We start from the raw sequence: 27,762 nt of genomic DNA, 5'->3' as shown, positions 1-27,762 counted from the left end.
GCCTGGCCTGGCATCTTGCTGGGCACAGCCTGACCCAGAAGCCCCAGCTGCCCAGTCCAGCATTTCCCTGGCCACAGACCAGCTCCAGGTGGGCGGCCACATCCCATTTCCTAACCTACTCTTCGAGTCACCTAATAATAGGTCACTTCCTCAGCCAGGAGCCCACAGACAGAGGGAAGGTGTCCTCAACTCCTGGGGGCCCTGGAAGCAGGGCCGAGGCAGAATTGCTCTAAATGTTTTTGGTACCATTTTGCCCCTTTTCATGATTACTATTGTTAACTCTTTCCCTTCCATCCCATTCCCTTCCCCATGATATTTATTCTATTATCCATCTTCTTTCACCCTATCCCTCTCAAAAGGGATTTGCTTCTGTCTGTCCCCTTCCTCCTTTTGTCCCTCCCTCTTTATCCCCTTCCCCTCCTATTTTCCTGCAGGGTTAGAGAGATTACTGCACCCAACAGAGTGAGTACTTTTTTCCCTCCTAGGGCCAACTCTGAAGGCTCATTTACTACCCAGATTAAATAGATTACCCCACCCAGTTGGGTGTGTCTGTCAGTCCCTCCTTGAGGCAGCTCTGATGAGAGTAAGGTCTTTGAGCCTTTTCTGATGAGTGTGAGGTTCATTCACTGCCCCACTCCTCCCCCATCTCTTCCCCCACTCCATAAACCCTTTCCTGTTTCTTTCATGTAGGATTTCACCCCATGCTACCTCTGCCCTTCCCCCTCCCCCAGTGCATTCCCCTCACCCCTCAATTTAACCCTAAAGATGTGGGGCAGCTAGGTGACACAGTGGACAAAGCATCCACCCTGGACCCGGTGGGATCCCAGCCAAAACCGAAGCAGAATTGAATGGCAAAGTCTGTGCTTCCTATCGGAGCCTCCCTGCTGAGAGGGGCTCTTTCATGGGTTGGGGCGGCTTCTAGCCCTGCTGGCCACCACCACCCAGTCCTGGGGCAAGACAAGGTATGGAGGCGGGTACCAGGGTGCTGGCCTGAAAACCTGGGTCACTGCCTCCCCACCTTACCCCCACCGAGGGGCCCTGAGGCTTCCCACCACAGCCATCATCAACACTAGAGGGGTCGTGGGAAGACAAGCCCTCCCAGGGACTGAGGTAGAGCGGAAACTGAGCCGGGAAGACCCTGTGAAGGTGGACGACGGAGGGGCGGAGGTGGAGAACAGAACTGATTCCCCAGCCAGTCCCCTCTTTCCCAAACAAATGAATTGCCTGGGGCTGACTGTCTAGGTCATTTCCAGACTCTGGAAGGACTTAAGGACCCTCCCCCAAGCAACTTATCCCCTCCCAATGTTTCCCCACTTTACTCCCCGGACTTTCTGTTATTGTGTAAAAAGGGTGCACCCGCAGTCAGCAGTTTCTATTTAGAGTTAGTAGCTCCTGTACTTAATTTAGGAGCAGTTCTATTGTTTCTTTTGTTCAAGGTTGTATGTCACTCAGGAGCAATCTTTTGGTTCCCTTTTCTTTCAGTCTTTGGGTATCCCTAGCTTCGGAGCTCCTCTTATTTCTCCTATATTGACGGTTTCCTTAATTTCCAGGTTAACAAGGTCAGGAACAGAAAGAAACATCTCATGCACACATGTGCACACACACATGCCACTCCTGATAGAAAGAAAACTAGAAACCAAGTGTGTGGGGCCAAGTGAGCCACGTCCAGAGGCAGGGCAGCGAGCTGACCCCCAGCTCCTCCTTGGTGATCCGCCCAGCCAGGAGCAGTCGAGGTGTAAAGACCTGGGACGCCGGGCCGGGCCCCATGACCACAGAGGCCTGAGGAGGGCAGACCAGAGGGCAGCTGACCTTCCCTGCCTGAGGCTAGCCCACAGGCTGGTGCTTGGACCCAAGGCCAGAGCGAATCTATCAGACACAAGCCCTGATCCCCAAGATCAGCAGAAGCAGCCAACAGGGTCTGGCAGAAAGGCCACCTCCCAAAGGCTCCCACTGATGGGAGGAGGGGCCTTCCTCCCCTCTTAACACACTGCTGGGCACACAGTAGGTGCATCATCAAGGCTGTATTCATTCATTCTTTCATTCGTTCATTCACAAAGGACACGTGGTGGGGCAGAGTCACTTGGGACACAGAGGTGCAAGAAGAGAGCAGAGGGAAGGCGGGAGGTGACCCCCAAGGAGGACAAATGACCTTGGGGGGAGGAGTCCTGTCAGACAGAGGCAGCCTCATTAGACTGAGAGGAGAGAGGGAGCAGGGAGGAGGAGCCTCCTGGGTGGGGGTGAGGGACAGGGGGAGGAGGTGAGAAGGGGGGGGGCAAGGAGGAGAGAGGGCAGGGAAACAGGTACAACCTGGACCTCATTCTCTTCTGAACTGGTGAAAGGAGGGAAGAAGATGCGTGTGCACACACACAACGCGCACACGTACACAACACACACCTACATGTGTGCACACATGTATGGACACGCACACAGACTCACACATACACGCATGCGCATGTACACTCCCACAGGTAGACAAACACATCTCACCCCACATAGAAATCAGTAGGGAGGGGGATTCGGCCCTGGCCGCATTCCCAAAATGTTCCCAGCAGCTGGTTCTGGGGAGCCCAAGGGCAGGCTTGGCTGCCCATCGCTGACTGTGCCCAGTCCTGGAGGGCAATGGAACAGCTGCTGAGCCTGAGCAGGGTCACAGTGCAGACCTGGCCCAGCCAAGGAACGGGAGCCAGGAGGCAGTCTACACCAAAAGCCACTGAAGACAAGCCTCGTGACCTCCAGGCAACGCCAGCCTTCCTGGGAGGGGGCAGAGGGAGACCCCTGGGCAGGCGTGGGCAGCAGCGGTTTGCGTGGCTCACTGTCTGCTCCAGGGGCCAACCCCTGACCCCAACGGTACGGGCTCCAAAATGAGGCCCCGGGAAGCCCCCAGAGGGCAATGCACTGTGGCAGCCTGGACGAGGGCATGAGAGCCAGCGCCCGCCCCTGCAGCCTCCCACAGATGCGGGACCTACACAACAGCCGTCCCCCACCAAGTGCCTCCCCATGTCTGCCCAGCGCCCATGAGGGGCGGCACGGAGCACCCCAGTGCATGGCTCTGCCGGCCAAGGGCCGGGGTCAAAGGAGACACATGGCTTGGGGACTTCCTTTGGGCAGGGTTCGGGAGAGCTGAGGAGGGGGGCAGGGAGGGACCCAGCTCCCACAGAGGGCAAACCCAGGGGTGGAGGGGCCACGAGGTCAGGGCGTGAAAAGCTCCCAGGGTGCCCCGTTCAGCCACTCCTCCCAAGCCGGAAGCCCCTCACCAGCGTGTCCCCAGCACTCAGGCCAGGGCCTGGCCAGGCACACGGGGACCCACTTTGAGGTGGGACCTGAGGCCAGAGACACGCAGATACTGGTGACGGCAGCTAGCCTTTCTAAAGTAGGCACACATACGTAAAGCACTTTGCAAACAGGACCTCATCTGGAAACTGAGGCAGCCGCTGCCGCCAAGTAACCTGCCGAGAGTGGGGCAGGGTCCCTCTGGCCCCGCAGCCAAACCCCACCCCCCTCCAGGCTCCCCACTACCTTTGTTAGTGGGGCCGTGCTGGCTTTGGAGAGCTTGCTTCCTGTCAGGCCGTCCGGCTTGCTCTTAGCTGGCCCTGGTGCTCTGGGCGCTGAGATGGCAGGCCTGCTCACCTTCTTCATTCTGGGCTGTCTCAGGGTGATGCATTGACAGGCAAATCTGAGGAGAGAAATGGGCGTCACATGGCAGCAGATGCGGAGGCCGAGGTGGGCCCCGGGGCCCCCCAAGCCAGGGGCCAGCCACACTGGGTGCATCCTGCCACCTCGGGAAAGGCTGTTCCTGAAAACAGGAAAAGATGGGGGAATGTTTCCAAGGAGAAACGCACACCCAGCTCTTCCTCTCTGGGTGTCACTGACTAAAAACATGGGCTTGGCCCACACTCTAGCTCAAAATCACCAGATCGGGGCAGCTAGATGGCGCAGTGGATAGAGCACCAGCCCTGGAGTCAGGAGGACCTGAGTTCAAATTCAGCCTCAGACACTTAACACTTACTAGCTGTTTGACCCTGGGCAAGTCACTTAGCCCCAGTTGCCTCACCAAAAAAAAAAAGAAAAAAATCAAAACCACCAGATCCATGCCCCAGGGATGACGCCAACACACCCTCCCAGGCAAGTCCTTTCAACACTGCCTGCCTCAGTTTCCTCGCCTGTAAATGGGCCCCTATACTGACACGGTGCCTGGTACCTTCCCTTCTTTCCAGGGGATGATCCCCAGGGAGGGCTCTGGTGACACAGAAGACTCCTGGCCTTTGCTCAGGACTGACCCACAGGCCACCCGTGGTCCTAAGCCTTCCTGAGGGGCACCCCGCAAGTGCCTGGGTCTCTCTTTTCAGCGGGGCCACGTGCCAACATCCCCCAGATATCTGGGTGGGTAGTTCCCAGGCTGCACCAACCACTGAGGGCAGGGACACCCCCGTGGAGGCTGCCACCACACCAGGCCAGGCAGAGCCCCTCCCTTTGTGTCTAGACCAGTAAGGGTACCACTGAGGCCTTCCGGCTCTTTCCAGAAGCTCAGCCAGGATGGTTTGCCTCTGAAGGCTCATGTCCTAAGGACAGCTGAAATAAAAACACACGTCTCCTGTAACCACGCTGAGCCTTAGTCTGCCCAGCACCGATCCAAGTGCGCTTCCATCCCCAGTGGGGGAAGAACGGGTTTGGAGGCCACCAGAGGTCAAAGGCAGGTGGACCAAGCTGGCACAAATCTCTCCTGGGAAGGACGCTCAGGGAACGTGTTGATCCCAACCGGTAACCACCCAGTACGGACGGTCCCTGCAGACCTCGGGGATCCCCCAGCCCCAGGCAACCCACCCAATCTGTGCAGACTCTGCTCGACAACCTCAGGAACAAGGCCCACCCCACTCGCTCATGGTCCAGAAGGTTCCAATGCCAGGGGGCAAAAGCTGCCCTCCCTGTAGCTAGTTCTGCCCCAAAGGGCAGGAAAGTGAAGACCTGGGGGGCTCTCTTCCAAGGGTGCTGACGTGGGCCTACCTAGAGGCCACCCTGTACGTGTTGGTGAGAAGGAGCCCCGCATGGTCAGCAGGCAGAGATGCCCCTGTTTCTAGCGGGGCCTCTCGGAGCCGGACCCTTATGGCCCTGCAGGTATAGACAGCTTGTGTCATCAGCTCTGTGAGGTCAGAGGGGAGAGCAGTGACCCCTGGCGTCCTGAATGCGGCAGCCGTCTGCTGGGCCAGGGCTTGTCTGCCCACTCACCATCTCTATCAGAGGGCGGGGCCTGTCTCTTCTCTTTCTCTATCCCTGGGGCCGGCGGCACACAGTCAGAGCTTCATAAATGCTTACCGAGTGCCCAAAGGGCAAAAGCCCGTGGAGTCCAAGAGCCTGCTGAACCCCCAGGAGATGAATGGATCAGATGTGGCCCGGCCCTGCCAGCCCATCTCTGCTTCTCCTTCCTCCACCCGCTCCTCGCAGGGACACGCCCTCCCAACACCATTCCTCCAGTTCCCTGCCTTGGCCCGGTCATCCTGCCAGCAAGGCTGGGCCGCTGGCTCCATTCAGGGCTTTCTTCTCTCTTCTCCCAATGCCTGCTGGTCGCCTCCCCTGGGCATCCCGTGGGACTCAAGGGGGCCCAGATAGAGGTGTCGGGCGCCCCCCTTTCCCTCAGGCCCTCTCCTCGTGGGGAGCCCAGTTTGACAACATCCCCAAGTCAGCCTGGCCTCCTCAAGACCAGGGGGCCCTTGGGCCCAGTGGACAGCGCCCTCCCCCCCAACTTGTGGGTCCAGATTAGCTGGCGGGTCTAGGGCCAGCAGAATAACTAAATCTCCAAAATGCTCCTGAGCCCATAAGCTGGTTGCAAACACAGTCCAAAAATGTAGGGACCCTTCCCCAAGGTTTTCTAAAGGCCATTTCGCAAGTCAGTTATTGGGTGTTTCCGTGCAAAGGAGCCCACTGGGCTCTAAGAAGGCCCAATAGCCCCTAAATCTGGCCTGGCTCAGCAGCTACTTTTTGTATGTCCAGAAGAATCACAGACTCCTGGGGCCAGAGGCACGGGGCGAGGAGACTGGCCACCAGCTGACCTGCACCCTGAAAAGCATCTGCTTTTTTAACCAAAACGCACAGACCATAAAATGAAGATTCAAAGAAACCCTGGACCTTCTGACCGCAGCAGCCAACAGAGTACCCAGATAGTCTACAGAGGCACACCTTCCTGCACACACTAGGCCCTTTCTTAGTAAACACATGCTGACAGCAGACTCATAGCAGGCACCATAAGACCCACCAAAACACACAGACCATAAAATGAAGATTCAAAGAAACCCTGGACCTTCTGACCGCAGCGGCCAACAGAGTACCCAGAGCTGAGTGGGACCGGGGGCGGGAGCAGGTCTACCTTTTGCCTTGCTTGTTCCCCCAGCCAGGCTCTGCACGGTGCTGGGCACACTGGCCATCATTAGTACTTGCAGCTCAGCAGACTGACCCCAGATAGTCTACAGAGGCACACCTTCCTGCACACACTAGGCCCTTTCTTAGTAAACACATGCTGACAGCAGACTCATAGCAGGCACCATAAGACCCACCCCGCTAAACCCAGAGGCCACCACCAGACAAAGGGGGACAGATCCCTCATGAAGCTCCTCATTCTTGTTGTCCTTCGTGGTGAATTCTGTTCAGTTTGTGAAAGTCGTCATCATTCGACTTTTTTTTTTTTTGGTCAGATGAGCGAATGGTTTGTCTGGTTTTTCCCCCAAAACCACCTCCATGTTTTGTTCCATGGGTTCTTTGCTTTCTATTTTGTTCATCTTTTCCTTATTTTTTCAAAGGATTACATTCTAGAACTAAGAACATGAATGTGTAAGACTCATCTCTAGGAACCAAAGGGTCAAGAATCATGAGGGAAATCCTGACCAAAAGAGGAGGGAGAAGAAGCAGGGGACCGACAGCCCCAGATCTCAGACAAGACCCCAAAGCACGATGTAGGCCCATCAGTGGGTCTTGGCTCAGAACACTTAAACTCATGCTACTGATATAAAATTGGGGGGAAGACCCTGAAATCTGGCCTAGAAAACCAAGGCCAACAAGGCAGGCCAGCTGGGGGCACATTAGCCACATGACATAGGATCACAGAAGCCCAGAGTTCAAGAGACCTCAGAATGCCAGCTGTGGGGGAAGGCTTCAGCGTTTAACAAAAATGCTGGGAACACCAAACAGTAGGCTGGCCAAAATGAGGCAAGAACCCCCCAAAAGAACATCTAAACAGACACTGGACGTGGACACAAAAGGTCAAGGATGAAAATGGTCTGCCCCATCCATGGACAGTAGGCCCTCAGAGGGAAAAATCCAAGTCAAAAAGTTTTGTGTGAAGAAACCCAACACAGGCCAGGGAATCCTAACAGGGAATCCCAGCCTTTCAGACAGAGGACTCCTCAGGATGACTGACACTAGAGCTGCCACCACAGAGGCGATGGGGGGAAGGGCTGTCCTTTGGGGAATGTTCCCATACTCTGGGTCCCTGGGCAGAGGAGCCCATGAAGCACTGGACACACACACACACACCCCCAAGTGGATCACTTGCATATACACATATGCATACTTGCACATACCCACATACCAAGGGGTGCAGGGTTAGGGTTAGGGTTAGGCTTTAGGGTTAGTAAGCCCCCAGACCACACACACACACAGAACACACTCCCATCATTCTCTCCCCCACACACCCTTGGGGGTAACAAGCATGCAGGATGTGCTTCCTGGGCTGGGTGGCTTCTTCTCCCCTCCATGCTGGGGCTGGGGGGTTCTCCCTACACCATGGCAGCACCATCAGCCAAGAAACAGGGAGGAGAAGGAGGAGCCCAAGGGGCCAAGTGGATGGGAAAGAGAAGGGCAGCACCGCTGCCCACCGCCCAGCCCAGCCTCCGGCTCATCCTCATGCAAGGACACTGAACACTCCTATCTGGGCACAGGCCCTGTCCGGACACAGGTCGCCCGCCCTCAGCCCCATGCCCTTCTGAGCCACCCAAAGACAGGGATGAGAAGGACACCACAGAGCCTCCCTGACAGGCCCCGAGGGCAGTGAGCCCAGAATTCTCTCCTGCAGGGCCCCTCTCCAGTGCCTCCGTCTGTCTTTCCACAATGCCAGTAAGTAGGCATGGGCTTTCCACTGACCAGCTGTACCAGGTCACTGCAGATGAAGGAACCCAGCCCTTGCCAATCAACCAATTTGGGGGAGGGAGGGCAGTGTAGGGAGAGGCCCACTGGTCACTGGGGGGAGGCACTACAACCAGAGGGAGAAGTCCGTAGGGGATACAGTGCAGGTGGTCAGCCTTGGATGGCAGAGGAGAGAGCCCCCACCCAGGGCGAGCGGTGTGAGAAGAGGAAAGAGGCAGAAACCACAGGCCCTGGGGGGAGGGACCAGCTCTGAGGGGAAGGTCAGCTCCATGCCATGAAGCCCAGCAGGGATTCATCCTCCAGCACCCCCCCCCAGCTCTCCAGGGCGCCAGAGGTAGTGGGACCCCGCCCTCCAGGGAGGTCATGAGGAAGAGTGAGAACCCTGGGGGGCCAGGGAGGGATCCGTGCCCTAGGCTGGCACCAGGCAAGCAGGCATCAGCAGCACCATCTCACTGTCCCAAACTGGATCCAAAGTAGATGCCCCCTCCCCAGCCCATGGCAGCCAGACTTGCCCTCCAGAACAGGCGTCTCCAAGCCTGCCCCTGCTCAGTGACCGTGCTTGGTGGCCGCCCTCAGAGGAGAGTGCCCAGCTCGGAGTGACCCGAGTGACCAACCATTCTCCCCCTGGGGCTGGCCCCTCCCTGGGCCGCGCTCAGGGGCCGTCCCCACCGTCCGGTCCCCACGGTCCGTCCCCACGGTCCTTCCCCACGGTCCGGTCCCCACGGTCCGTCCCCACGGTCCGGTCCCCACGGTGCGTCCCCACGGTCCGTCCCCACGGTCCGGTCCCCACGGTGCGTCCCCACGGTGCGTCCCCACGGTCCGTCCCCACGGTGCGTCCCCACGGTCCGGTCCCCACGGTCCGGTCCCCACGGTCCGGTCCCCACGGTCCGTCCCCACGGTCCGGTCCCCACGGTGCGTCCCCAGGGTCTGTCCCCAGGGTCCTTCCTCGCCCTCCGTCCTCAGTGACCGTCCCTCAGGTTTGAGGCAGTGCCGGGGTCCCCCCCGAAGCCAAAGCGCAAGTTCACAGGGGTGAGGGGGGTCCTTAGCTGACCCCAAAGTAGGCCCCAGCCTCGCCTCTCCCCCAACGGGGAATTCTCCCCACGCCACAGATGGAGAAACTGAGGGCGCAGAGAGCTGGGAACGCCGAGGGCTGGGAGCCCTGAACGCCGAGGCCAGGGGGCCGGCTCGGGCCCAACCTGGAACGCCGAGGCCAGCAAACCCACCAAAGTGGGGGGCTCCCCTCTGGACCTCCCGGGCAAAGGCGCGGCCCCTCCCCCTCCCTGGGCCCCCTGATTGAGTCCCCCCAGCCCCGCCTCACCTCGGGCCTCCTCCTCCTCCTCCTCTTCCTCCTCCAGGCCGCCGCCGAGGGGGAAGGGGCGCGGCACGGGCGGCGGCCTCACCTCGGACCGGACCCGGACCGGACCGGACCCCGCCGCGCCGCGGGAGACGGAGGGCGCGAGGCGAGGGGCGCGCGCCGGGCCGTGAGGACGCCAGGGCGCAGGCGCGGGGCCCGCGGGGACGCGCTTCAGTCGGTCAGGGAGGCGCGCATGCGCGAGGTGACATGCTGGGGCCGTACCGCCACACAGCTGCGCAGTCGCTCGGGTTCTCTCAAGCCCCGGGGCCTGTCCGGAGTATGGGCTTAGTTGGTGCGCATGAGCCCCAGGGCCGTCGCTTTGGAGCCGCTCTGACACGCATGCGCTTCGCCCACCACGCCGAGGGAGGAACCTAGGCACCTACTGGTGCGCATGCGTGTTATCTGGACTTGGCCCGGAGCCAGGCTCGCACCTCATTAATTATTGGAATCATTCCAACAGTTGTTGTTGGGTGGGTCGGGGGCGTTCCTGGGGACGACCCCGCCCCCATACGCCTTCCCCACCCCCATACGCCTTCCCCACCCCCCTCAGCGACCTCCCCCTTCCTCTTTTATCCCTAATCTGACCCCTTCCTCAGGCTCTCATCCCCTCCCCACCCCCACCCCCAGCCCCGCCCTCCCTCACTCCTCCCCCTCCCCCCTTTACCCCTAATCTGACCCCTTGCCCCCTCCCATCTCTTCCATCTTAATCGTAACCTTAACCACCCTTCCTGCCTCCCTCCTAATAAGCATGACGCCCCCCCCCCCCCCCCCCCCCCCCCCCCCCCCCGTCTTTGGGCCCCCACCTCACCTCCTCATCTGGGGGCTTCCCCCAAATCTGCCACCTCCCTGCCCCCATCCCATCTCCTCCTCACCCTGCCCCCACTAGTGAGGTCAAGATCCCAGGCTGCCCCTCATGATCCTAGAACGTTTCCTAACCATGTTCTTATCCCTTTGCCCCCCTCACCCCCCACCACCCTCTCACCCCCTTCACGCCCCCTCACCCCCCCACCCCCCATCCATCCTCACAGTGGGTCTCCATGGCCCCAGGCTTCTCTTTCATCTCAGCAACCCCCTCCTCACTTGTCTCCCTCCCAGTCCCTTTTCATGGGGCTCCCAATGGCCTGACCTCGTTTAGGGCTTGGACCCTGCACTCTGCCAAAGACCTTGACTTCACTTCCAAGACCCTTCTGTTATCGGGGCCAGGGCATCCAGAACTCCCCCACTACCTTCGTAAGGACTGAGGCCTGCAAGCCCTCATACTTCACCCCTTCCTAATAAAGTGGGCCCAGGTGTGTGTGGTGGGCATGGATGTCTAGAACCAGGGAGGAAGGCTGTGTCTTGGGGTTCCAGGCTTACGCTGGTCCCTGCATTTCTGGGAGGACTCACCCAGACGGGGAGCTTGGAACACACAAATGTGTATTGACCGACTGACCGACCATGCTGGCTACAGGAGTCTGGCCCTGGAGTGCAGCTCTGGGACAGGATCAAGTGCAAGGGTCAGGACAGAGCCCTTGACCACCAGGCTGAGCGGCTCTGCCAAGGCCTTCACCCCCCCAGCATTAAATACACGTGTCCTGCAGTCCCTGCCCCAGCTGCTCCACGTGCTGGGACAGCCCGAGGAATTTAGAAAAAGGGAAAGAACCCGGTTCACTGGCCCGTGAGAGTGTTCTCAGACGTGGCCTCCCAGCAAGCCAGGGCTGTGTGGCAGGAGACTGAACAGCTGCTGGCTGTGCCGGGCCAGCCCCTGAGCTCCAAGGGAGCCTAGGCTAGGGACAGCAGCTTCAGAGGCCTAGCAAGGCATCCCCAGTACCAGGCTCTGGGTTTGAGGGCCAGGCTTGGCCTTTGGAGGGGCCACAGCATGGCTCCATCTGAGGCTTCTAGATAAAATGAGGGGCAGTGGTACTAGGCTCCCCCTAGGGCCCTTCTAAAACCAGACAAAGGTCTTTAGGGCTGGAGCTGGTGGCCGGGAGCCCCCCCCTGGATGTCAGGGTTAACCCTGAGGAAGGTGTGGAGAAGAGACTGGCTCTCGGCAAGGGAAGGGCATTGGGGTCCTGCCTCAGGGTCACATGGGCTGCAGGGAGGCCTAGCAGAGGCCCACAGGGGGAGAGCTGAGCTATCACTGCCACAGGGACTCCTCCAATAAAGTAAAAAGGGGAGGGGAGGGAAAGGGAAGGAGGGAAAAAGGACAGGATCGCCTCAGTTTACCTCAATTTTCAAATGCAACACAACCAAGGGAAGGCGCTGGAATTTGAAAGACTTCTGACAGTGAGATTTTGTCCGGGGCTTAAAGGAAGCTGGAGTGAAGGAAGGAGGGCACTGTAGGCAGGGGCATGGCTCAAGAGATGGGGCAGCCGAGCAGCCAGGAGGCCGGGGTCTCTGGATGGGAGGTCAGGGTGTGAGAAGACTGGAGGAGAGGACAGGCTGGGAAGGTCTTTGGATGGCAAACAGCCTCTAGGCTGTAGGGAGACACAGGAGCTTGGGGGGGGGGGGGCGGCGCGACATGATCATGGTCACTGAATGGAGGATGAATTGGAATGGGGAGAGACTTGAGGCAGGTTGACCCCCCTGCCCTCAAGGGGCTCGTCTGGAGGGGTTGCAAAGTGAAATCAACAGACCTTGGCACCATGTTGGATCTGGCAGGATAAGAGAATGAGGAGCCGGGGATGCCTCTTAGGGTGTGAGCCTGAGGACTGGGAGAATGAGGGTGTCTTCTATAGTGTAGCTTCTTAAACTGTGGATCACAACCCCACATGGGGTCACATAACTCAATGTTCAAGGCGCAAAAAATTTGGCAACAGTGAAAGGTTATGTATACCTACTTTATATACCTATGTACCCAGGGTCATGTAAAAATTTCTCAGGCAAAAAGGGGTTGCAAGTGGGAAAAGTTTAAGAAGCCCCGAGTTGAGGAAGGTTTAGGGGAAAAGATAATAAATTCTGTTTTGTACACATTGAGTTTAAGATGTTTATTGGGCATGTCAGAAAGGCCAACCACAAAATGGGGATAATAATAGCACCTTCCTCCCAGAGTGGTTGGGAGAGTCAAGTGAAATAATCTGTGTAAAGCACTTAACTGGGAGAAAATAATGGGATTTTGTCAGATACTCAAAGGCTCACCTGGAGATTAATCTAAACTGACTGAATTAAGTGAGAGTGATTGATTTTGTTGATTAACCTACTTTAAGTTAAATTAGATTGTAACAGCACCTGGCTAGCCCTTAAGAAGGTACTGTTCAGGGCAGCTAGGTAACACAGTGGATAAAGCACCAGCCGTGGATTCAGGAGAACCTGAGTTCAAATCCAGCCTCAGACACTTAACACTTACTTGCTGTGTGACCCTGGGCAAGTCACTTAACCCCAATTGCCTTACTAAAAAAAAAAAAGAAAGAAAGAAAAAAAGAAGGTATTGTTCCCAGAAGCTAAGGACTTTGAACTCAACTCGAGACCACCTTCAAGTCCACTGAACCAATGGATTTGGATGACGCTAACCAATCAGCTTGAAGCAGTGTGTAAGAACCCATGCTCCAGACACTCAGTTTGAGAAGAGTTCCTGGTTGAAGCAGGCTCATGGTGGAGGACTTGAGGAAGAAACAGACCAGGCTGGAATTCTAGGCTAGATAGTGTGTAATTTAAAATTCTAAATGTGGGTTCTAAAATTTTAGCTCCTTACAATAGGCCTTTTCTTAACTTTCTGAACTCCACTGTTTTCCTTTTTACCAATACCTGGTATGCTTTAATAAATGCTTAATGCCCAAAGACTGGTGCTAAATCTTCTCATTTAAGGTGAAAACACATTAGATTTTAAACATCACATAACACAATGCCTGGGATATGGTAGATGTTACATAAGGACCAGCTATCATCACTGCTGCTGCCACCACCACTGCTACTATTACTACTCCTACCACTACCACTACTACCACTGCTGCTGCTACTATGGACAGTGTCAAAGACTGCAGAAAAGTCAAAGAGAATGAGGACTGAGAAGAGGCCATTGGATTTGGCCACTAAAAGAACATTGGTAACTTTGGAGAGAGCAGTTTTGGGGAGGAGGAGGTCAGAAGTCAAATTGTAAGAGGTTAAGAAGAGAGTGGGGGTATTGATTAAAGAGATGCAAATTAAAACAACTCTGAGGTACTACCTGACACCTATCAGATTGGCTAATATGACAAAAAAGGAAAATAACAAATGTTGGAGAAGCTGTGGAAAAATTGGAACACTAATGCATTGTTGGTGGAGCTGTGAACTGATCCAACCATTCTGGAGAGCAATTTGGAACTATGCCCAAAGGGCTATAAAGCTGTGCATACCCTTTGACCCAGCAATACCACTATTAGGACTTTTTCCCAAAGAGATCATAAAAAAGGAAAAAGGACCCACATGCACAAAAATATTTATAGCTGCTCTTTTAGTGGTGGAAAGGAATTGGAAATTGAGGGGCTGCCCATCCATTGGGGAATGGCTGAACAAGTTGTGGTATATGAATGTCATGGAATTCTATTGTGCAGTCAGAAATGATGAGCAGGTGGATTTCGGAGAAACCTGGAAGGACTGGCATGAACTGATGATGAGTGAGATGAACAAAGACAGCAATATTGTTTGATGAAGAACTGTGAATGATTGAACTATTCTCAACAATACAACGATCCAAGACAATCCCACAGGATTATTGCTGAAACATACTCTCCACCTCCAAAGAAAGAACTGATATTGATGAAACCCAGACCGAAGCATGGGATTTTTCCCTTCTTTCATTTTTTTATTCAAGTTTTCTTATACAAAATGACTAACATGGTAATATTTTACATAATTGCACATGTATCATCTATATGTGATTATTACTGCCTCAGGGAGTGGGAAGGGAAGCAGGGAAGGAGGGATAAAATTTGGAACTCAAAACTTTAAATAAAATTATTATTTTTTTAAAAATCCACAATGATTTCTCTGACATAATTTGTCTATGACAAGCCTCCATAGAATCCAAATCTTGGCTTGGGGTTATTTTCTGCCTCCTCAAGCTGTGCTTAAGCCCAGCAACACCCCAGTTTTCCCTCCAGGATTCCTGCATCATGGCAGGGTTATTGGCCAGCAGTGATGTACCAGATGAGAAATTTCTCCCACACCAAGGGCCATGATTCTTTCATTCTTTGTCTCTTCCTCCCCACAGCCTGGCACAGGGCTTGGCATGTAGTTAGTGCCTAATAATCGCTTGTTAAATGATTAACTGATGCAGACTGTCTTTCACCAAAGCCCATTAGCATTCCTAAGTTCTGGACCTTTCCTCTCCGGGCTGTTAGAAAATTACCCTGTGGGAGGGAGGTGACCACTAAATGCAGAAAGTAATGGGGCCCAGAGAATCCAAGCCATTCCATATCTGTCATTGCCTCCAGACTGCCGCCACCCTCCCAGCCATCCTCACTACCCTGCTGTGGCCAGTGTCCACCTTCTCCAGCCCTTCCTGAAATACGGTCAACTCAGCCATCCAGGTGAGATCTGAACACCTTTCTGTTCCCTGGCCGGGGACCCCCCGCAGAGTTTGACACTGGGCTCCCATTCCTGCCCACCTCACCCACTGCTCAGCCCCAAAGCCCTCTGCCTCTATCCATTCTTCATTTGTCCAGTGGGATTGGACACCCAGGGATGACGATAGGGCTTTTCTGATCCCTTGGGTGGGTCCTGTGGCCTCTGGCTTTGGTGGCCTTTGAAAATCTGCTGGCTGCCCTTGTGAGTGGTCTAGAAGAGCAGCCAGGCCCAGGGACGAGGTAGCCAAAGGCCTCCAGGCACCCATCGCGCCCACTTCCTTGCCCTCCTCTCCACATTTGTCTGATGTGTCCTTCCTGAATGATTTCTTGCTGACCCCAGAAAAGGGGTGAAAAAGCCCCCTGCCACTGCACTCGGTGCTCATGAGGCCTTCCCTGGCCTCGGGACGTGTGCTCAGCAGGAAGCAACGAAGGGATCTCTGTCCGGCTCCTAGAGAACTGTGGTGGCCTTGGGCTGGTCACTTCCCCTTCTGGGCCTCCCTCCCACCTCTGAATGGGAAAAGGGTTGGGCCTGAAGCTTCCAAGTAGCAGGAGCAGAGTGCGGGTGCCCAGGATCTGTTACAGCTGCTCGTGAGATTTTCCTTGTACTAACCCCCTTCCAACTCTGACCTGATGTTACTCCTCTAAGGTCTCCTCTGCTGCACCCTCCTCCAGGCCACACCCTCTAACCATGGAGTCTCCAGGCTCTGTCCTGGGTCTCTGCCCTCCTCCCTCTGGCCAGCTTCCCTGGGTGACCTCATCAGTCCCCATGGATTGAACGACCATCTCTGTGTTGGTGACTCAGATGTGCCCAGCCCGCCCCACCCCCTCTGCTGACCACATCTCCAGCCACCTCTCGGATGTCTCCAGCTGGACGTCCAATGTGTCCCAAACTGAACTTATTCTCATTCCCCCAAATCCTCCCCCACCTCCTTCCAGACCTCAGGCTGGACGCCTTGCTCTCTTGCCCCCAATTCCAACATGGCACCAAGTGCTGTGGGTTTCACCTCCTCCAACACGGTGAGGTCCTGGGTCACTGCAATGGCCGCTGGGGGCTCTGCCTGCCCCAATCCCTCCCATCTCCAGTCCAGCCTCCAAAGTGGCCTCACTAAAGCACAGGTGTGGCCACGTCCCAGTGGCTCCTTCTGGCCTCTTCTCAGGCCCCCTGGGCTGTGGCCTCGTCTCCTGCTCCTGGCTGCCCCACAGAAGCCTCTCCTGGTTTCTACTCCCTGGTGTGGGAGTTGTCGCCTTCACTTACCTCTGAGCTCCCAGAGGACAGGGATGTTTTACCCTTTCTCTGTATCTCTAGCACTTGGCCTGCTGCTTGGCACCTGCCTGACAGAGGCAGAATGTCTCTCCCGGCCTCCAACTCGGTCCTGGGGGCAGCCTCAGGAGCTGGAGTCCACCTGAGGGGCCTGGAGAGGGCTGCTGGGGACTCGGCCAAGGCCTCTCTCGGGCTGAAGCCAGCGCTCATTGAAGGAGCAGGGAACTTCCCTTGGTCAGGAGGCTTCTGTTTCTGCAAACCCGAGGTCTTTAGAGAGACTTGGGGCCCTTCCTGCCCAGTCTGAGGAGCCTCAGGGTAACTGCTGCTGGGGTGGTGACTGACATAGCCAGGGGCCACACCCGGGCCTGCCAGACACTGGGGGAGGAGGCTTGGCTAGGCTCTGGTGGCCATAGAACAGAAGGGCCAGGGGGGGGCTGCTGCCTGGGGGGGGGGTGCTATGGCCCCTGCTGCCCCCAAGGCAGGGACCAGACTTCCAGGAAGGCAGGCAGCCTTTCCCTCTGGCCTCAGGAAGGTGTTTCTTCAGTTGGTCACCTTTGTTTCAAGTGTTGGCTTAATCTCTTTTTTTTTTTAAGTGGGGCAATGAGGGTTAAGTGACTTGCCCAGGGTCACACAGCTAATAAGTGTCAAGTGTCTGAGGCCGGATTTGAACTCAAGTACTTCTGAATCCAGGGCCGAATCTACTGTGCTACCTAGCTGCCCCTTAATCTCTTTTTTGACAGATGAACTAGATGACTTTTATTGTGTAACCATTAAAAAGCTTATATATAAACAAAATTAATGAAGCTAGAATAAGATTATAATGCTAATTGTTGGTGGAACTGTGAACTGATCCAACCATTCTGGAGAACAATTTGGAATTATGCCCAAAGGGCTATAAAGCTGTGCATACCCTTTGACCCAGCAATACCACTTTTAGGTCTTTTTCCCAAAGAAATCATGGAAAGGGGAAAAGGGACCCACATGTACAAAAATATTTATAGCTGCTCTTTACATGGTGGCAAGGAATTGGAAGTTGAGGGAGTGCCCATCAATTGGGGAATGGCTGGACAAGTTGTGGTACATGAATACAATGGAATACTATTGTGCTGTAAGAAACGATGAGCAGGAGGAGTTCAGAGAAACCTGGAGGGTCTTGCGTGGGCTGATGATGAGTGAGATAAGCAGAACCAGAAGAACATTGTACACAGTATCATCAACATTGAGTGTTGATCTACTGTGATGGACTAGATTCTTCTCACCAATGCAATGGTACAGAAGAGTTCCAGGGAACTCGTGATGGAAGAGGATCTCCACATCCAGGGAAAAAAACAAAACAAAACTGTGGAGTATAGATGCTGAATGAACCATACTATTTCTTTTGTCTTTGGTGCTGTTGTTTTTCTACTTTGAGGTTTTTCATCATTGCTCTGATTTTTCTCTTATAACATGACTAATGCAGAAATATGTTTAATGTTATTATGTGTATATATAGTGTATATATATATATATATATATATATATACAAGTGAGAGTGATTGACTACTGATTAGCCTACTTCAAGTTAACTAGATTGTAATCACACCTGGCTAGCCCTTAAGAAGGTATTGTTCTCAGAAGCTAGACTGTGCACTCAACGTGAGAACACCTTCAAAACCAATGGATGCTGGAGAGTTCCTGATTAAAGCAGGCTCATGGAGGAAGACTTGAGGAAGAACCCAACCAGGCTGGAACTCTAGGCTAGGTAGGACTTCTTTTTTCTTAACTTTCTGAACTCCATGTTGTAATGATTGGAATGATGCCACCTACTGGAGACTTGCTGTGGGAAAGCTCTGCCATGAGGAAAATGCCTCAGAGGGCAAGGCCATGTCACTTTTCCTTGGCGTCAGGAAGTGACGTTTGCTCATGGGTGCTGTCTATCAAGGCTACCAGCTAATCAACTTGAGGAGCCTCCTATTTTCTGGGAGGAGACAGGAAGGAGGAAAGGGAGCCTGCGCAGAGAGCTCTAGCTCTTTTGGGTTCCTGACTTGATGGTGGTGGTGGCGGCAGAGGACTTCACAGGAAATTTGAGGAAAGATAGGAATGCCAGGCTGTTGGAATTCTGTTCTCAATCTTTTTCTTTCTATTTTTCAATAAACCCTTAAAAACCTAAACTCGTTTTATCAGTGATTTTAGTCAGTTTTCCCCAAAACTGGGGGAACAGATTAGAATCCACATTTAGAATCTTAAATTACACAATGTGAAAACCCCAACTACCTCACTAAAAAAAAAGAAAAAAAGCATACAGGTAAAGTGACTTGCCCAGGGTCACACAGCTAGTAAGTGTTAAATGTCTGAGGCCAGATTTGAACTCAGGTACTCCTGACTCCAGGGCCGGTGCTCTATCCACTGCGTCACCTAGCTGCCCCCACCTGTATGCTTTTAATAAATGTTTAATGCCCAAAGACTGGTACTGAAGCTTCTAATTTAAGGCGATCACACAATCTGGATTTTAAACATCACTATATATATATATATATATATATAGTTGATGTTTATATATATATATATAAAACCTATATCAGATTACCTGCTGTCTAGGGGAGGGGGGAGAGAGGGGAGGGAGGGAGAAAAATCTGAAATTGGAAAGCTTGTATAAACAAAAGTTGAGAACTATCTTTACATGTAATGGGAAAAAAATAAAATACTTTATTACAAAAAAAAGATTATAATGCTAAGTGAGCAAAATCTTTGCATGAAATACTTCTAATAAAATCTAATTTTGGCTTTATCTCTTAAGCCAACAATTGCAATAAACCCCATGACCCAGAGGCATTGGGGATCTGGATGGACATGATTGGTCCTCCACTTAGGAGGTGACTAAAGGGGGGGGGTCTTGGCAGAGGAGAGATGTAAAAGTACTGTGTTTGCCAGAGGGTTATCTCTGGGTGGGGGCTCAGAGCAGTGTACCCTGTCTCTCCTCTCTCTTTGTCTACTCCAACTAACTCTCTCCAGTTTGACTGCCTAACTGTTGGTAACTAAAACTCTTAGTAGGCCGCCTTAGTAAATAAATGCCTACCTTCAGCTAATTGTATTTATCAGCTATCAAAGTCAGACTCACTAGTGGGACCTCCTAAGCTCTAGTTTTCAGGGTGTGGGTCAATTCACGTGCACGCACACACACACATGCATACACATACACAGACACGCATACACACACACACACGGATACACTGATGTCTTCTTGTTAAACTCTAGGACCACCAGTCACAGACCCCCAGGGAAGAATGCTCATTCTTGTGCTGTTCTAATATTGAGCTCCAAGGATTTTGCTGAGTTGCTTTCTTTGTAGAACACCCACTTGAACAACAGTGGGTGTCTCTAGGTCACTGGGGGGATGGCCAGACTTGGAAATATGGACCAAGGGGCCCGAAATGCGCCGGCTGATTTGTAGGAAAGCAAATGTTTGACAGGAAAAAGGATGGCATGTGTCAGGGGAACCTCTGCCCCCAGCTTTGTTGATAAGATCACAGACAGTACGGGGTAGACAGTAAGTAGAGGGTTGACCTCCACCTCCATCAGTCCTTTACCAAGAGTGAAGTTTCTCTGGCTGAAATGGAAGGAGTCTTTGGCGCCCCCTGCTGGCTGGCCACACAAGCACTGTTGAGGACATTGAAGGCTGGGGAAGCTTTGTGGGGTGTGACTCCTACACTTCTGCCTGGAGGCGGCTGGGGTGGGGGTGGGGGGGCCAGGAGGAGCTACCACATTTGCAGGGAGGAGGCAGGAGGAACTACACAGAGCATGCGCCCTGGCAGCAGAGAAGAGAGCCAGTTCTTCTCATCAGTACTGGAATTCACACATCTGTCAGAAGCACCCTGCACCCCTTCATTTCCTCCCTCTGACTGGGGCTCCTCCAAAGCCTCCACCTAAGGAAGGCACCTGGGCCTCTTGGGTCTTGGTCCTCTGCAGACTGGGCACAGGCCAGCCTTGACCCAGCCCCCAGATACTGGTCTGTCCTCCCCTGCCCCTTGGCAGCATCCCCCTCCCCCCAAGTTAGAATGGAAGCTTTCTGAAGGGACTGTCTGCATTTTACACATATTTGTATTCCCAGTGCTTAGAACAACATCTGGCACCTTAACAAATGCATAAAGACTGACTGTTAGACCTGATTGTTGGGAGCACACCCATGGAGCCCAGCTGAGCAGCAGAGATGCTATGTGTGTAGGGGGGGGGGGGGAGCAGCACAGGAACACTCGGAGGAGCCCACATGCCTTCCTTGTTCTTGGCTCACTGGCAGGGTGTGTGCCCACTCTTCCCACAGACAGTGAGTGTATTTGTGGGAGAGTGCACCCCAGGGCTGCTGGAGGCAGAGAGTTATTGTTCACTGTAGCTACGCTTCTTATGGGCTATCTTAGTAAATGCATCTGCCTTGAGCTCATGACTGTGGCTGCCGGCTGACTATAAAAGGTAAGGTCACTAGTGGGGGCTCACACTGGTGCTAGTCCACAGCCTGCTCCTGAAAACCGAAAGCTGTCAGTGCCAAGTGTGGAACGTGCCTCCTGTCCAGGGCTGTGGGTCTGCAAGATGAGCCTGGGGGAAGGGTGATTGTTCCCATTTTCCAGGGGAAGACCAGGCACCCAGGGGTCACAGGGCATCCCAGGCAGGATGTCCTCCTGTCTGATAACAATGGTGGGGTGACTTCCTTACCGTTCTCAGCAAGGGAGGGGATGGGGTCTGGCCATGGGGTTCCCTGGTGTCCGGGGGGATGCATTGCATGGCACAGTGCCCAGCTCATAGTAGGCTCTTAATAAATGTTTATTGTCTGACTGGATACAACTGATGGGAGAGCTGGCACATACTCCCTCCCTCGCCCGCCCATCGGGACAGAGTGAATCTAAAGGGCGGCTCTTGAGTCACGTCCTTGTTGGCTCGGTGGCCCCAGACAAGTGGCTTAAGCTCTCTGTGCCTCTGTGTGGCCCTGCCCCAACCTCCAGGAGAAAAGCTGTTGACCCCTGGTTCCCACTGTGCCCTTCCTAAGCAGAATGTGGGGGGGAGAAGCCTTGACTGTCCCCTCCCAGGGGTGTCCCCCCTGGGCCAGTGCCTCGTGTTGGCCCCTCCCCCTCCCCACCTCGTGGGGGCAGCATCTCCTGAGAAGCCTGGTGAGCTGCCCAGAGAGGTGCCAATGGCCGACATGGCCCCAAGCCACCTGCCAACTAATATCTCTGGAGAGAGGCCAAACCTCCAGGCCCCGACCCAAAGAGCCTCCTGGCTACAGCAAAACTCAGGAGTCATCCCCTCCAAAGCCTTGCCCAAGAACAAGTTCTCTTCCAGCTTGCAGGGACGGGGAGGTGCCTGAATACCTCTGAGACAGGGAGCTCACTACCTACAAAGCCAGCTGTTCGGGGCCCTCCCTGGGATGGCAGAAGGGCAGAATCAGCTGGCACGTGGCCTACAAGCGAGCAAGTCATGCACGAATGCACAATAAAATCTGTGGTTTAATATTCAACATTCCACGTCCTATATAAATAAGAACAAAGGGGGGCAGGAAGGGGCGGGCATGTCGCCGCCCAATTTCTACAAGCCGCCAGAAGAGATGGGGAAGGCCCAAACCTTTTCACCTGCCACAGCGCAGGTGAGGCTGTTGCTGCCACTGGGGGCTGGGGGCAGGGGCCAGGACCAGAGGGCCCCGGGGAGAGGGGCCCAGGGCAGCAAAGCCCAGAGAGGAGAGAGCGGCTGGGGCCTGCCTTCAGACCCCTTCTCAGCACAGGCTGGGCCCCCAGAGAGGGCAGAGGAGAGCAGGCAGACTGAGCTTCAAGTATCAGAGTCTCTTCAGATGCAAGGCGAGAACAAGGAGTCAGTCAGCAAGCGCTGGCGGCAGCAGTGGCTAAGGAAGGACAAGTCTGTTCTTGGCAGAGAAGGCCAGGAGATGAGCTAAGGGCGTTGGTGGGAGCCTCACCTGCCTGGCCCCCCAGCAAGTCCTGGACCACCCCAAGAGGAGGCAGGACAGCAAGGAGCAGGGTGGGAGGCAGCCTCAGGGTAAGGAACCCTCCTCCAATAGGGGGTCAAGGGCTCCCTGCATGTTCCTCCTGCCCCCTAAGAACCCTTGGTGTCCTCTGTGCAGGGGGCAGCTCTGCTCTCAAGCCCTTCCCGAGGGATAAGAACAGGGAGGCCAGAGCTTTGGCCCAGGTGTGAAGACCTGGGGCACCTGAGGTGAGAAGAGCTGGCAGCCCCTCACGGGCCCTGCGGCCTCCTCTGCTGTGGCTCCCAGGGTCTGAGGGGTGTGTTTGGCCCCACTCAGGGCCCCCTCCTCCTCTGGCCAGCTCTCCCAAGTTCCTGCTGCACAAAATCCAGCAATCACACTTCGGTGGAAAAAAGGACGCTCTGTCTCTTGGTGTCCGGAGCTGGGAGTGTCTCTAGCTGCAGAAAATAGAGCAGCACCTGTACCTGTGGAGGAGGAGGGAGGAGGAGGGAGGAGGAGGGGGTAGGAGGGGGGAGGAGAGGGGAGGAGGAAGAGGAAGGGGAGGGGGAGAAGGAGGAGGAGGGAGGGGAGGGGGAGAAGGAGGAGGAGATGGGGGGAAGAAGAGCAAGAAGGAGGAGGAGGGGGAAGAAGTCGGAGGGGAGGGGGAGGAGGAGGAGGAGTGAGGAGGAAGAAGGAGGAGGGAGGAGGAGGGGGGAGGAGGAAAGAGGAGGAGGAGGGAGGAGGAGGGAGGGGAGGGAGAGAAGGAGGAGGAGGGGGGAGGAAGTGGGAGGGGAGGGGGGAGGAAGAAGGAGGAGGGAGGAGGAGGGGGGAGGAGGAAAAGGAAGGGGAGGGGGAGAAGGAGGAGGAGGGGGGAGGAAGAGGGAGGAGGAGGGAGGAGGAGGAAAAAGAGGAAGAAAAAGGAGGGCAGAGTGAGGAGGATGAAGGGGCTATGCAGAGTAGCCTTTGGGCCGGCCCAAACCCAACAGGCCAGCTTCCTGGGAGCCCAGGCCACGTGGGGAGGGGCCCGGGCCGCAAGGGGAGGAGCCCAGAAGCCAGGATGGGAAGGCTACCCCCTGGGACTGAGCCCAGGACTGGGAGGGGCAGACAGAGATTCTTAGCTCAGCCAGGCCGCTCTCCAGCTCCAATATCTGGGGGAAGCTGCTTCTGTTTCCCCACCTGTAGAGGGGGCACACCCTACCCCTGCAGCGCCCCCCCCCCCCGCCCCGTACCTGGGCCATGACTTCTAGGGACCAGCTGTCAGCCATGGTGATGGGCTGGCTCGGGGTCGGGGGGACCTTACTCTCCTTCTCCGAAGGCCTCAGCAGGGTAGGGCCGAAGACCGTGGCCAGGTTGTGCAGGGACATCTTGTTGACCGTCTCCTTCTCGGCCACTCTGAGAGCACAAGAAGGAAGGTGAGGGCCCAGGGGGCGCCCGCTCGGAGCCTTCACTGAGGTCGGGAAGGGGCCCGAGTGTGGCCGTGTCTGCCCCATCCCCTGGTCCCAATGTGGAAGGGGAGGAGGCCGCCCGGACCCATACCTTTTCAGATGGTCCAGGAGGAAGAGGAAGGTGAGCAGGCTGGGCTCTGGAAGGGACAGCAGCAGGTTCAGCATACAGCTCTCTTTGGCCACGGGGTCTGAGAGCGCTACAGAGAGAGCCAGACAGAGAGGGCTCAGGCCACCTGGGAAAGGGCTCTAGCCGTGGCCTCAAGGACTCGGGGGAAGACTTGGCTGGCCTCAAGCCAGGAGGGCCGGCCCGTGCCACACGACGGGCAGAGTCCAAAAAGCAAGAAGCCAATGACAATCCTCCCAGGAGGTTTCATCATTCCCTTGTATTCAGCAAAATCCACTCCGCTTGGGAGGCTTGGGGGTGGGGGTGCAGCTCCTCTGAAAGGGGTCTGACGGAGGGGCTGGCCTACACGTTTTCTGCCTCTCCTCTCATACAGCCCTGGGAAATGGGTGCAGTGGTTCCCATTTTACAGATGAGGACACTGAGGCAGAGAGAAGTGAGGGACTGGCCCAGGGTCATACAGCTAGGAAGTATCTGAGACAGCATTCGCACTCAGGTCTTCAGAGTATCTTAGGCTGCTCTGTAGGCCAGAAGAGAAGGTAGCCCTGAATGAGGTGCTACAGAGGGAAGAAGCTCTCCACACCTGCCCTCTGGGAGCAGGCCAGGGCCCTTCTGTGAAGCCCACAAGGGCACGGGCCCCTGGAGGGCCGGGCTCCACATGCCATCTTTAGTAGCTCCGGCCTAAGGCCCCCTCACCACCAGGTGTGCAGCAGACCCAGGCTGAGGGAAGCTGAGAGTGAGCCTCTCCTCCAGGCTGGGAGATAACCCTCTCGAACCCAGAACCCATATCCAGGCCTGATCCCACTCTAGGGAGGACACAGACCCCCTGTAGCCAGTCTAGAGAAGAGGGACCTGGAGATCAGGCCAGAGTGTGCCATGGACAAGAAGAGGTTCAGTGAGGGGCCGTGCTGGGCAGGAGATGCCCTCCAGGTGTGGGCTAGGCTGCCCCAGGAACCACACAGGCAGAACCCAGGGATGCCCGTAGTTAGGGAGTCCCCGCAGGGAGAGGCCCTTCAAGGCATGGAGGAGCCCCCAGGGCACACACGGCTTCTGGGCTGGCAGACATACCAATGCCCTCCGCAAAGCTGGGGTAGAGCTCATCTGTGAAGAGGGGCTCGGGCAGCTCTCGGAAGTACAGCTTGAGCGTGCCCGCGATCGCATTGACGTCCATCTCGCTCATCATCACAGAAACGTCTTTATTGTCTGAAAGCAAAGGCAGAAGGCGGGATCCCGCTCACTCCTCCTTCCCAGTATAGGTGCGGCCTCAGGCCTTTTCACCAAGAGTGGCGGTCAAGGCTCTGTAACACTCTCCTCTCCCCTTAGCACCGAGCCCCCACATGCCCCATCAGCCCAGCCAGTAGAGACGATGGAGGGCCTGGGAACAGAGCGGGCATCTAGGCTGGGCCGGCAGCATCCCTCTCTCTGAGGGGAAACAGGGGCTAGCGGGGGCCTGACTACTCGGGACCCTCCAGCATTGGACCTGGGGGAGCTGCCTCCCCCCCACCCCCAAGCGGGACCTCTGGGGACTCACTGACGTCGAAGGCGGCCTTCAAGGCCTGGATGTCGGTGGCCACGCCCGACACACGGTAGATGCCCACTTCCTCCATGCCCCGGCGCTCGATCTCCTCCACGCACTGGCGCACGATGTAAGGCACCTTAGACCTCTCTCTCCTGCAAAGACAAGAATGCTATGTGGACAAAGTGGCCGTGAGGACTGGGAATGACCATTTGTTATCATTTCTGGCCCCCGGCCACGGGGCAGAGAGGGCCTCAAAGAGTATGCAGTACTATACACCAGGCAGCCCCCACAGCCCCAAGGATGCCACTCACTTGGTGACAACGCCAATCTTGACCCCAAAGACGCCGGTCTGCTTGCGGGACGGCATCCTTTTCAAGCTGAATTCTCGGCTGGTGAACTTCACGGAAAGCTTCACCTCGATCTGCAAAGAGCAGGGGAGGGCAGAGGTTAGCAGCAGTGGCAGCAGAAGGCAGGTCATGCCACGCCCACTCCCCTTCTCGCCTCCACTTACACCATTCATGGCGATGATGGCGCGCTGCCAGTCTTTATCCTGGAGGACCTGGGGATCCAGCTGAAAGACAAGTGGCATGTTCAGCAACCTGTCGTGCGGCCCCCCTGCACGCCAGCCCACACTCGGGGCTCAGGCCAGTGGTGAGGAAGGGGCGTCAGCGGCCCCTGAAGGGCACTGCTGGGGTCAAGGGGGCTTCTAGAACCCCAGGGAGGCCCGGCTCTACCAAGGCAGCCCAAGAGCCTGCACCAGGGCCTTGTCTAGCTCCCAGAGCTGTGAGCAACAGGTGAGGAGATGCTGAGGGGCTTTCCCTGAATTGCACTGAGCACACAACTGAAACACAGGAGCACCCAAGGAGGGCCCCAGCATCAGGCCCACAGCTGGGCATGACCAGCATGTGGGTGGGGTGGGGGTGGGGCTGCTGGTCACATGCTGGCTGGCCACAGCAGACTGGTGCCCAGTGCCAGTCAATCACACAGGCAGGAGGCTGGGCAATGCCTGGCACGTTGGGGGCGGCTAGATGGCACAGTGGATAAAGCACCAGCCCTGGATTCAGGAATTCCTGAGTTCAAATCTGGCCTCAGACACTTGACACTTACTGGCTGTGTGACCCTGGGCAAGTCACTTAACCCCCATTGCCCCACAAAAAAAACCCCCAAAAAACAAAACAAAACAAAACAAAGCAATGCCTGGCACGCCAAGGGCCAACGCAGGATGCCCCACCGTCCCTCACCCCAATCCTCAGGCAGGGCCAGGCCCCTCCCAAGAGGTCGAGGTGAGGCTTCTGGGAAGGGGCAGGCCCGGCGGTCATTTACCCTCCAACCATCCCACAAGGAGGCCCAAGGCCCCAGGGAAGGCCCATGCCTAAGGCCCTTCTTGTCCCGTGCTGAGAGCAGGCAGCCAGAGAGGAAGCGGCTCCGTCTGGGGGGAGGGAGGACCTCAGAGACCCTCCTATGGATTAGGAAGTCCAAGGTCAGGCTGAGAAGCAGAGGCCTGGCCCAGGGCAAGGCTCGTCCGCCATGCCACCTCGCAGTGCCAGCCCAGAGTCTGGAGGAGGGGGCCAAGAAGCCTCCCGGGGAAGGCCGCCCAGGCATTCTCCTCCTTCACACTCACACATGCACACATGGGGGCACATCAGTGGGCACCGATGAGAAGGGGCCAGGCCAGAGGCCCGCCCGAGAGCCCTCCCACTCTGGGCCAGCTGTCCCTTCTGCTGCAAACCACTCCTGGTCCTCCATCCCCATCCCCAGGGGAGGCCTTCAGAGCCCCGGCTGGCTAGGCCATTTCCCAGCATCTCCTGGGGCTCAGCAAGCTGCCGCCACCCACAGGACCCATGAAAGGTCACTGCCTGAAGGGCAGCAGGGGCCTGTAAGGCTCCCAGAGGCAGGACCCCTTCCACAGTGAGCCCCCTAACATAGGCTAGAGGTCTCAGCAGACAGATGATGAGCTCCCCATCAGTGCATGTATTCAAGACCCGGAGGAGACTCCTGTCCCGAGTGAGGAGCTGGCCCAGAGGTCTTCTCAAGACAGGAGGCTGGGACGGGCCTCTCGCAAAATGGGATCTCCCATGAGCAAACAGCGAATGCCACCCCCGTCTGTCAGGCCCTGCAGTCTGTCCCCAGCCACACTAACCTTGCTCCTGCACATTCGGTGGCGGACGCGGGCCCACAGGGTCCTGCCCGGGCCCTGCCAGCTCCAGCAGAGCCCCTGCATGGCTGTGGGGAGGGTGGGTACCTCCTTCATCCTTGCCCAGGCGTGGGTGCTCACCCTCAGGACGTGTAGAAGCGGGGAGCAAGCGGGAGCGAGCGGCAGTGCCTGCATGAGCCCTTTTAGTCAGCTCTCTCAGGAAGGCGCCGCCCACTCGCTCCAGACCAGCTTCCCTCTTTCCTGGGCATTTGTCCTCCCCCACAGCTGGCCTGTTACGGGAATTTAACTGGTGCTATTTGTTGTCAAAATAGGCTCGGGCC

The 27,762-nt window shown here is 56.0% G+C and overlaps 2 protein-coding genes across 2 annotated transcripts in view; both read right to left on the bottom strand.

Annotated features, from left to right (window-relative positions):
- Positions 1–9,582, bottom strand: part of SPECC1L (sperm antigen with calponin homology and coiled-coil domains 1 like) — a 48,937-nt gene extending 39,355 nt beyond the window's left edge. Inside the window, exons 1-2 of the mRNA XM_043994771.1 lie at positions 9,449–9,582; positions 3,517–3,673 (exon numbers count right to left, since the gene is read on the bottom strand). Coding sequence (XP_043850706.1) covers positions 3,517–3,636 — 120 coding nt within the window. The 5' untranslated portion in view covers positions 3,637–3,673; positions 9,449–9,582. The remainder of the gene's footprint in view (positions 1–3,516; positions 3,674–9,448) is intronic.
- A 12,138-nt stretch (positions 9,583–21,720) lies between these two features.
- The window catches only part of BCR (BCR activator of RhoGEF and GTPase), a 60,930-nt gene continuing 54,888 nt past the window's right edge, over positions 21,721–27,762 (bottom strand). The window contains exons 17-23 of the mRNA XM_043995053.1: positions 25,799–25,858; positions 25,599–25,708; positions 25,300–25,439; positions 24,837–24,971; positions 23,739–23,844; positions 23,432–23,594; positions 21,721–22,687 (exon numbers count right to left, since the gene is read on the bottom strand). Of these exons, the coding sequence (XP_043850988.1) occupies positions 22,598–22,687; positions 23,432–23,594; positions 23,739–23,844; positions 24,837–24,971; positions 25,300–25,439; positions 25,599–25,708; positions 25,799–25,858 (804 nt within the window). The 3' untranslated portion in view covers positions 21,721–22,597. The remainder of the gene's footprint in view (positions 22,688–23,431; positions 23,595–23,738; positions 23,845–24,836; positions 24,972–25,299; positions 25,440–25,598; positions 25,709–25,798; positions 25,859–27,762) is intronic.

Source organism: Dromiciops gliroides, chromosome 3 (assembly GCF_019393635.1).
Source record: "Dromiciops gliroides isolate mDroGli1 chromosome 3, mDroGli1.pri, whole genome shotgun sequence".
NCBI lineage: Eukaryota > Metazoa > Chordata > Mammalia > Microbiotheria > Microbiotheriidae > Dromiciops > Dromiciops gliroides.
This window is presented reverse-complemented; position numbering and strand designations above follow the sequence as displayed.